At 58.7% G+C, this 10,491-nt stretch overlaps 1 protein-coding gene across 11 annotated transcripts in view; it reads left to right on the forward strand.

The window, feature by feature from the left end:
• Window positions 1–10,178, forward strand: part of ARHGEF10L (Rho guanine nucleotide exchange factor 10 like) — a 156,140-nt gene extending 145,962 nt beyond the window's left edge. For all 11 annotated transcript variants that reach the window (XM_004741351.3, XM_045063843.1, XM_045063844.1 and 8 more), the window contains 3 exons: window positions 880–1,054; window positions 7,785–7,907; window positions 9,123–10,178. In XM_004741351.3, the coding sequence (XP_004741408.1) occupies window positions 880–1,054; window positions 7,785–7,907; window positions 9,123–9,664 (840 nt within the window). In that variant the 3' untranslated portion in view covers window positions 9,665–10,178. The remainder of the gene's footprint in view (window positions 1–879; window positions 1,055–7,784; window positions 7,908–9,122) is intronic.
• The last annotated feature ends 313 nt before the right edge of the window (window positions 10,179–10,491 follow it).

Raw genomic sequence — 10,491 nt, forward strand, 5'->3', positions numbered from 1 at the left:
CCATTGATTTCCAAAACCTGGCATTTGGGGGAATCGTCTTTCCTGGGCAGGATCTAAGAGTTGGGGTGCCTGAGGTTGGACTTCGAATTTCTCATTCCTCAGGGGAGTTCTGTACCTTTGCCACCCCTCCCAATAGTGATGGGCCATGGTGGGGCTTCTCCCTGGGGAGTCTGTGTCTCTGCCTCTCATCTTATCTTGACGCTGTCCTTTTACCTTTGGTCGTGGAGGCTCTGTTCGTTCAGTTCTCAGGTCCCTTTCCTAGGGAATTATTCCATGAGTGGGTGTAGATTTTCGTGTCCGTGGGAGGAGGGGAGTTCAGAATCTCGTTACTCCACCATCTTGAACCCAATTTCCTGCTGTTTCTTGGTTTACCAATTTTTGGACAACATGTTGTGCATCCCTGCTGGAAAAGGCTAGGATTTGACTCCCACTACCCACCTCCCTTCCCGGATCGTTCTGTTTGTTGCACTGGTAACTTTTGATAATGTACATAAGCTGGCCCGTCCTGTTGCATTGACTTTCTGCTGACTCTCCCTTGTGTCATGGGGGTGTGGTAGAGCCTGGTGCCTCAGCTCCTGAGAGCTGGCTGTGTACTATCGCTTTCTTAGCTGCTTGTGCAATGCTGTCCTGTGGAGAGCTGGCGACGGGCCACTTAGAAGTATTTACACCACAGGAATCAGGCAACATGACAAACCAGGATTCCCTACCCGTTGTTAAACACTTGTCTTCAGCACACCGCTGCTGGGCCCCTGACAGTCCCTTCTGGCCCTGAGCCTGGTTCAGGCCGAGGCTGAATTAGCTTGCCCGCCCCCCCACCCCGGCCCGAGGATCAGCCAGCGGGTCCAGCCCAGCAACAACACCCTTCTCTCTGTGCCCCAGCAAAGCTTCGAGGCGCATCAGGATGAGACCGTGAGTGTGACGCACATGGTGAAGGCAGGCAGCGGCGTCTGGATGGCCTTCTCCTCTGGCTCCTCCATCCGCCTCTTCCACACCGAGACGCTGGAGCATCTGCAGGAGATCAACATCGCCACCCGGACCACCTTCCTCCTGCCAGGTGAGTCTGCTGCTGGGCCTCGTGCCCTGCTGTCCTGGGTCTGGCTAGGGGAGGAGCTGGCCTTCGTGGAGCACCTGCCGTGGCCAGGCAGAGCCGCGTCCTGGCCAGCCCGGGTTGTTAACCCTCATGGCCATGTCTGGCCAGCTTTGAAAACTGGGCCTCCAAGAGAGGAGGCAGCGAGGCCGGGATTCAAACTCAGGGCTGTTGTTCCCAGACCTCTCTTGCTGTCATCACTCTTCCGTCTCCCTTCCCGCGGGAAGGGAGGTTCCGAGCTCAACAGACTCTCCCAATTCGGGCTGCTGCTGAAAAGTCATACTGGGTGGGAACCCAGGCCCGTCCACACCTGCCACTTCTCAGGCCGTCCAGAATCCCAGTTCTGTCTCATGTCATGTACAGATTGTAAAGCGAGGGGAAAGAGAGAAGGCTGACCGGAGGTTTCTTTCTTTAGAGGTTCTTCTAAGAAAGGCAACTGTCTTGGTTTGCTGGCTGGGGTTTGGAGGCAGGAGCAGAGTGAAGGGCTTGGATGTCGTCCCCTCGGGGCCTTGCTTCCTCCTGCTGAGCCATTGGTGTTACTTGGAGAAGAGGGAGATCGGAGCCCACCTAACACTGCTACTCCCTGTGTCGGCCCAGGGCCCCCATGAAATTGGCTCCAGGCAACCCCCTTGCCATCTGCTGCCCAAGATGCTGCCCAGAGCCTGCTGGCTGCACTGGAGGGAGCCAGGCCAGACACGTGCTCAGGGCCCCTTCCCACCCCAGCCGGCTTTAGTGCTTGGCCCCACTTCCACCAGACAGACTGGTTTGCAAAGATACAGAGGCTGTGTCCTGTCCAAGCTGGGCCAGGTTCAGCAGCTGGGAGAGCTGAGGGGGCCCTGGGGCGAGGACATGGGGCTGGCCTGGCAGGTGGGGAGCTAATTGTTACAGGGACTCAGCAGATGGGCCACGTGGAGGCCAGGGTGACCACGTGCTGAGCTGGGGACTGATCTCCCCATCCTATGAGGCCGGGCCGAGGGCAGACATATTAGCCAGAACCTAAGGGACTCTGGGGGCCTCTGTCTCACCAGAGGCCTGGTCCCTGACTCCAGCTAGGGGACCCAGAGATCACCCTGGGTCCTGCTTCTTCCCGGCCAGTCACAGTAGCAGTCCCTGAGTCTGGACTGGTGGTGATGGGGCCGGGTGGTTGCTAAACCCAAGATCAGCGGTGGCAGTGACCAAGTGTGACGGCCATCTGCTGCACACCCTGGCCCAGCCCTGCATGGAGCTGGGCCCGAAGGTTTCAGATACGGGGTCTCACTTCACGGTAACCCACGGAGCAGGGGTGGTCCTCATGGTACACGTGTGGAAGCGGTGGTTTGCTCAGCAGGAAAACATGGCTGGTCTGTGGTCCTGCGGTGGGCCAGAGGCAGGGCTGGGAGGCCTCTGAGAGTCCTACCATGGGGAATGGGGAGAGATGGTTTCAGAGGTGGCCAGAGTCCCAGCTTAGCCACTGTAGGGCTCGGGTGGCTCTCACTGCCCCCAGCAGCTTGTGGTCCCTCTGTGGGACCAGAGGTGGTTCCCGGCGCCAGATAAATGCCTTCAGGCGTGGGAAGATGCCTTGCCCAGGCTTGGAGCATGGCAGGTGCATGAGGAGAATAAATGCGCTTTCTGGGATGTGCTGTGTGGGCTCGGGAGGACCTCGGTTAAAGCTCTCATCCTGCTCTTTTCTTATTCCTTCCTAACCAACCTTCCTTCCTTCCCTCCCCTGTTCCATCTTCCTTCAGTTTCATTGTATTTCATAGTATTTAGCCATTATACAAGGTAAATCCATTTTAACTACAATAAAGATTTCTTTATATCACAGAACTATCTCCATTTATGCTGATAGCTAAATTATTTCAGGCTAGCAGAACAACAAAAAAAAGTGGGCCTTTTAAATCTCTGCGGGGCAGGGGAGGGGAGAGAGAGGATCCATCTGTTGTACGGTTGGAGGTCATCGGTGGGACTTGCGGGGAGACGCGGCTGCGGGTCCACGATCGCAGCCCCTCCGCATGGCTGTGGCTTTACTGTGTCAGCTTCAAATGCATCTGCTTGTCCACGGGCTTCCTCATCCTTGGCTGTTCCCCTTTAAGAAGGAAGGGCATCCGCTGTCCTCATGACTATGTCCGAGACAGGAAATGGAGACCTGGGAGGTGAAATGACCAGGGTTCACTGCCGAGGAGACCAGAGCCAGCATCTTAATTGCAGCCTTGCAGACTTACTGTATAGCATTCCCGGTCCTGGGCCTCAGTTTCCCCAACTATATAGGGAGGAGCCAAGATCCAAGTGAGAGCTCGATTGTGGGGTATAGGACAGACCAGAGCTGGAGTCTGGTTGGCTCTGTAGCCCTCCAGCCCCATGATGGGCAGTGACAGGGAATCCTGGGGATCCCTGGTCCCTGCCTCCCAGGGAGGTTGGGCTCCATCTGAGGCAGTGCAGGGACAGTGCCCTGCAGTCCCAATTCCTGGTGGGTGACACCACCAGCATCATCTCCATCCTCATCCTCGGGGCCATCCCTGGCCCTCCCTACACCTGCTCTGTGAGCCACACCTTGCTTCTCGGCCCCACGGTCCCATCCATGTCCTTCCACTGCACCTGCTATGTCCAGCAGACAGAAGCCACTTCTCACTCACTAGACTTCCCCGGGGCTGGCACATCGGGGACAGAGGCTGAGGTCCCCAGGTGCAGGGCCTCCCCGGTGGTCCCCAGGGGTTACTGCCCTGGGCCCCCGTCCCCAAGCCTGGCAGTTCCTAGTCAGCCACACCTGCCCGGCCAAAACCCCTGCAGCCTGAGAGGAGCAGGGCCAGAGCTGCCGCAGGGGAGGGCGGCTTCTGCACCCCCCATGCCGTGCCCCGGCCGGAGGACAACAGGACAGGAACCTTGAATTCTTTATTAGAGATATTCTAAAAAAGGCTTTTAAGTATTTTTTCTTCCCCTATACCACCAAATGAAATAATTGCATAATTAGTAATACATTTGTTCCTCTTCTAAGTGTGGATTTTTTTAAGGGCGTGTTAAAAATTTATCGCGCTTCCTTCCCCCGACCCCTTTCTTCCACTCATGTACCCGACTGGTATTAATGCATTTTTGAACCCAAACTCCCCCCTCCTCTTAACTAGACAGGTCATTAATAAAATGTTCTCTGGGAGCCTGAGCTTTTTAAAGTTGTCTGTCTGCAGATAGATGGCTTGGGTGAGTTGAACACCGCCGCATTAAGTCTCTGTGATAAAATATTTATCCACCATTAGAATTTTTTTTCTCTTTCGGACTGTTTGTGGAGTGTCTTGCTCTTTTCCTCGAGGCAGAGGAAGGGCTTCAGAACGAGGTCTGCAGATGAAGTCGTTTCTCAGTTCCGGTGCCTGCTGCCCTCCTCGGTGTCAGCTGGGTCTCGGTTGTCCGGTGGGGGCCGGGGAGACACGGGGGCAGTGGGGAGTGGTCTCTCATGGGGGCTCACGGCCCCAGGGGGTCCTGGAGAAGGAGGTGAGGCAGCGTTTGCTCTCTCGGCTTCATTATTTTTGTAGGTTTATGGCTCTGATGGAGCCGATGATAAGCCACAAGCCCAGGTCCTTTCCATAATCACAGACGTTATCCCAACGGCCTCTTTTCATTGATTGCGCTCGCTGGGCTCAGAGCTGGGCCCACTGTGTGTCTGCATTACACACCCATGTATAATTCTAATAATCATAAAAAGCGACGAGGTCGGTTCCTAATCCTCCCTGACAGATGAGAGAAAGAAAGCGGCTCATCAGCTTGCACATCTAGTATGTAACGTCAACACCCGCGTCCTTTGTCACTGTCCTGCTCACCTCTGTTTGTCCTGGTACTTGTTCCCTCGTGAGCTCGGCAGGTGCGTGGCTGCCCTCACCAGGCTTCCCTCTGGGGAGCCAGCAGTGAGAGGGAGATGGGGCCACAGAGACCTTGACCCAGCCCAGCAAGGAACCAGGTTGGTGGAGGGGGGAGGGCTGGCAGCCTGCGCGGGTTCCAGGAGGGTGGGGAGCACCTGCGCTGGCCTGCAGCCTGCTTGGCGGGCTTGGCGGCTTCAACTTCTGAACCTATCTAGGCGTGGGGCCAAGTCCCAGCTCCACAGACACCCAGCCCCGTTTGTGAAATCACCCTTGCTGTCCAGAGACGACCTGGCTTTTCTAGCTGGGTTCTCAGCCCCACACTGGTTTAGGCCCGCAAAGAGGGCTCTCCGAGTTTGGGCCCCGTTGCCTGCATCTGTCCCACTGCCTGCCGTCACTTGCATGTGCCTCTTAAGCTGCACATCTAGGCGACAATCCACCCAGGCCTGCTCCCCGATCTGAGTCCGAGCCACTGCCATGCACCCAGCTGCTTGAGACAGAGCACCTCGATTCCTGTCCCCTCTCCCTACCCACTCGAGTCTGTCAGTGGGTCTGTCCATCTGCTTCAGAATGGCTCTCGAATGCGCCAGCTTCTCATCTTCTTCTAGGACTTCTCTGCCTGGCTGGTCTGCTTGCTCCCTCCCTTCCTGTCCTCCATCACTCTGTGGCTAAAGTGTTCCTCCAAACCGGGTCACCCACTCCTCGGCTCAGACCTTCCAGTAGCTTCTCACCTTGCTCAGAGTGAACAGTCTGGTCCTTACCCTGGTCTACCTGCTCTCTAGCTGTCTGGAATTTGCTCCCATCCCCAAGCTGGGCTGGCTATAGTCTGCTCCTGCCACCCACTCATTCTTGCCCCGGGGCCTTTGCATGTGCTGTGCCCCAATCCTTAGCTGTGACCTGGCGTGGCTGCGTCTTCCTTGCCCTCCAGACCTCACCCCCCCCCACGCCTGCTACCCCATCCTTCCAGAAGACAGGGTGAGGCAGGAGACTGGGGAATCCTCCTGCCCACTCCTGCCCCATCCCCCATTTGAATTCTCTTCCTGGTGTCTGTGCTCCTTGTTGACATTTTCACTTCCCCTTTCCCCTCTCCGGACAGCGCTAATGCGATAGCCACTACTACAGTGAAAACTGAATGACACGAAACGTTCAGTGCCTCCGTCCACCAGCCACACTCCCTGTGCTCGCTAGCCACGTGTGGCTAGTGGCTGCAGAACTGAGCCGCGTGGTCAGTAAAATTTCTATCACTAGGGAGAGTCCTAGAGTGTTTGCTCCCCAAGCCGAACTGTGTGCGGCTCCTGCCGTGCCTGCAGCCCTGGGCGCCCAGTCCCGCACCCAGGAGGCCCTGGGATGTTCTGGGGTGCCGGGCGAACGGGTCAGTGGTGGGAGAGCACACTGTGATGGACAGTGCTATGTGAACCCCAACATGGTAACCCTGGGGAGCCCCCCATTCTGCTTGGAGAAAGCCCATACCCCCACCCGTGGGGAACTGCAGTCATTTGCTGAAGAGTAGAGAGGCGGCCGCAGTGTAGACGGTCATTGGCGCGTGGGAGCTCAGCTCCCTCCCTGCGCCCGACAGCTGGGTGACCACTTTGGACCTTAGTATCCGCCTCTGGAAAATGGGTACAGCGCTCCTGTCCTGCACACCTCCCAGCCGTCGCGAGGCTTCCGTCAGACCGGAGCAGGGGTACGTGTGCTTTAGATGGTCCAAAGCAGCGTTTCTCCAAGTGCGGTCCCTGGACCAGTAGCAGCTGCGTCACCTGCATACTTGCTGGAAATGCAGGTTAGGGGCTCACCTCTGGGGGCGCGGGCGGTGAGCCCCGCCAGGGGTGCGGAGCCTGCCCAGTTTGGTGGCTGCTGCTCCAGGCATCGTTTCACACATCCCGTGGCGTGGATGTGAATTTCCTTTCAGGGAGGCGTGAGCCCCTTCTGGGGCGGGGGGCAGAAGGATTCAGCCCTTCAGAAAGGGCTCGCTCCTGCGAACAGGCCCTCGCTCCTGCCCCTTCCCCTTGCCCAGAACTTTTAACAACAGGACAGCAGTAGTAGTGGCCGCTGATGCCTGTCTGCGTGCCATGGCCCAGGCATGGGGTTCAGTGGTTTACGTTCATTCATTGACTCATATAATCCTCAGGATGAGGCTGTGGAAGAGCATCACCGTCCCCTTGTGCTGCTGAGGAAATAGCAGAGAGAGGCTTAGGGACTAGCCTGGATCGCGTAGCTGGGAAGTGGTAGCACCGGGCCCTGGAGCCCACACCGTGTGCCACCCCCGCATCCCCGTAAAGAGTGGAGGGACCCCAGCGTTCTCCCTGCCATCTCGCTAAAATGAAGAGACAGCAGCAGCGGCAGAGCCAGACAAGAGCTAATGTGGACCGACATCAGCAGTCTGCCCGCTCCTGGTGCGGAGTCGTCCGCAGCACTGGCGGGGGGCCGGGAGCTGCTGGAGCACTCGGCCTTCACTCGGGGGAAGGACCCACGTGAGCAGGACGGCAAGCCTGCGCTGGAAATCAAGGAGCCAGCCCTCCCATCCCGCTGCTTGTAGCCACAGTGGCCCCCGCCCTGTGCGTCTGCATCTCCTTTACCCTCAAAGCCATGCCCCCCAGGGAGCGCCCCCATGGGCCAGCACTGGGCTCTGTGGCTCTACCCCCTCCCGTCCTCACACAGCCCCACTGTATCCAGGTGGAAACTGAGGCTCGGGGCTGCAAGGGCCAGACCCCAGCCAGGTCAACCAGTCAAGCCTGAGTCCTAACCACAGCCCCATCCAGCTTCCTGCTTGTCTCACGGAGGAGCCAGACCACGCCCCTGCCTCACCCTGAAGCCCCCAGAACCCACTGCTATCCCCCCAGGAGGGGCGCAGCTCATGCTGGCTTCTCTCTCCACAGGCCAGAAGCACCTGGGTGTCACCAGCCTCCTGATCTGCCAGGGTCTGCTCTGGGTAGGCACTGACCAGGGTGTCATCGTCTTGTTGCCTGTGCCTCGGCTGGAAGGCATCCCCAAGATCACAGGTGAGGCTCCGGAACTGGTCTTGGCAGGGGCCGGCAGTCCGCTGCAGATGGCCGGGGAGGGGGAGCCTTGTGCCCAGAGATTTACGCTCTCTTCTGACGTGGGGACCATTCTCCAGTGTCCCCTGTCATCACAGGAGGCCCTGTGGCACAGTGGAGTTATGTCACCCCACCCCAAGGTCTCCTAGCTGCTCTCTGGGTCTCAGTTTTCTAATCTGGCCAATAGGCACAATAGCGTGTGTGGGCCAAGTGGCTTCAGGATTGGTGGAGGCCCCTGATTAATGGCTGGGCCCCTCCTGTTCCCTCACCACAGCAGCTTCAAAATGTCCAGGTTCCAGAGACCGACATAACAAGGCTCCTGGGGACGGGGTCTGCATGCAGATGTGTTCCTACGGAGCAGCGGGAGGCCTGCCCTGACGGGTGGTGCTAGGGCCAGGAGAACAAGGGTGGGATCCAGGAGGACCCAGAACCCTGGGCCCCTCTCTGCCTCTGCCCCGAGAGTGAAGAGCAAGGGGTCTCCTCCAGCTGCAGGGCTGGGGTGGGCAGGGTGGGAGGGGGAAGCCCTGGGGAGGTCCCACTCAGCCAGAACAGGAGCATCCCCTCTTCCTAAATCCCAAAGTCACCTGTTTTCATCACACAGGTCATTTGGTTCCCCATGGTGTTGGTCCTTGGGTGGTAGGGAGGCATCAGGCAGAGACCATGTCCCCCAGTGCTGACCATCTGCTGGAGGCGGCCGAGGTCCAGCTTGTGGGGGGACAGGTGCTAGGAGAGCGGGTGTTCTGGGACCTTGGGGCGCAGAGACCGGGGAGCTGGGCAGGCTGTGGGCGGAGTCAAGAAGGATGTGCTGTGGAGGAGCCCGAATTGGGCTTTAGGGGATGGGGTGTAGCATCAGGTGGCTGGGGAAGGCTCTGCGGGCAAGGTCAGTGGCTCGAGTGAGGGCACGCAGATGTGCGGCTGGCGCAGGCAGGGGCTGCAGGCGCTGTCACACTGACGGTCCCCCCAGTGGTTCGTAAGGTCACTCCTGTTCCCTGTCCCACCCCTGCACAGCAAGTAGCCCTAGAGCATGGGAGAGCCCTTCCTCAGACCCAAGGCCTTCTGGAACATTCCGACGAATGTTCCAAAACAATAACCACAGCCAGAAAGTTCTCTGAGAGAGGTGGGGTGCCTCCTATCAAGCCCTGGGCCTTTGGGCCTCTTCTCCCCGTTGCTTTCATCCAGGGAAAGGCATGGTCTCGCTCAACGGTCACTGCGGGCCTGTGGCCTTCCTGGCCGTGGCTACCAGCATCTTGGCCCCCGACATCCTGCGGAGCGACCAGGAGGAAGCCGAGGGATCACAGGCAGAGGAGGACAAGCTGGACGGGCCGGCGCCCGAGCCCACGCCTACGCCGGCGAGCCACGTGGGCCGAGAGCTGACCCGCAAGAAGGGCGTCCTCCTGCAGTACCGCCTGCGCTCCACCGCGCACCTGCCGGGCCCGCTGCTGTCCGTGCGGGAGCCGACGCCCGCCGACGCCTCGGCCCTGGAGCACAGCGAGGAGGACGGCTCCATCTACGAGATGGCCGACGACCCTGATGTCTGGGTGCGCAGCCGGCCCTGCACCCGCGATGCCCACCGCAAGGAGATCTGCTCCGTGGCCATCATCTCGGGAGGGCAGGGCTACCGTAACTTCGGCAGCGCCCCCCCGGGGGGCAGCGGGAGGCCGGCCCCGTGCGGGGAGACGGACAGCGCCCTCCTCATCTGGCAGGTGCCCTTGACGCTATAGCCCTCGGCCGGGCGGGCACATGGCCACAGGCTGCAGGGGGCTCTGGGCCGCTGGGGGCCCCTCCTGCCTTCTGGGCCCCCCTGCCGGCAGGACGGGGTAGACTCGCCTTCCAGGGACAGCAGGGATGGGCCTCCATCTCCTGGAACTACCTTGGCAGAGGAGAACTTCATCCTTTTTTAAAAAAAAGAATATTTCAGAGTGTTCAGGGAAGGAGTCTGGGTTTGGGGAGAGGATCCCTCTGGAGGAAATGGCCTTCTTTTTAAAAGCAAAAAAAAAAAAAAGAAAAAAAGAAAAAACACAAAACCTCGAGACTGCCTGGCAAGGGCAGCCCCTCTCACACGGCCAAGCGGGGCTCCGGGAAGGGCGTGTGCGTGGGAGTGTCTGCGAGCGCGTGGGCTGCTGTGTGGACATGTATAAATACGTACATACATACGGTGTATAATATGTGTATAAATGAGGTCTGTACATATTGGAGCTCTGGGAGATGCTGGAATAAAAGACGAGAATAACGTGAGCTCTGGGGTTGACTTTCTGTCTTCTGAGATGTGATGGGGAAGCGACAGCTGTCCGGCCACGGGGCTGTTCAGGAAGCGGGAGCACCAGGGAGACCTCACCCCGCGGCACGGGCCCTCGTAGGAGCTGTGTGATGCCCTCGCCGGTGGCCGCGTGTCGTTTTCTACTTTTGTAATTCAAGAAAAGGAAATGAAGTCACAGATTCGGTTCCTGATCCCACAGGTGCTTCTCCAGTGTGTCTCGAAGAGCCCCAGCCACGAGCTGCGTGCCAGCCGTCCTGGACAACACAGACCTGTTTCCATCATCCCGGAAAG

The sequence above is a fragment of the Mustela putorius genome, unplaced genomic scaffold (assembly GCF_011764305.1).
Source record: "Mustela putorius furo isolate JIRA1106 unplaced genomic scaffold, ASM1176430v1.1 tig00003853_pilon_pilon_pilon, whole genome shotgun sequence".
Lineage (NCBI taxonomy): Eukaryota > Metazoa > Chordata > Mammalia > Carnivora > Mustelidae > Mustela > Mustela putorius.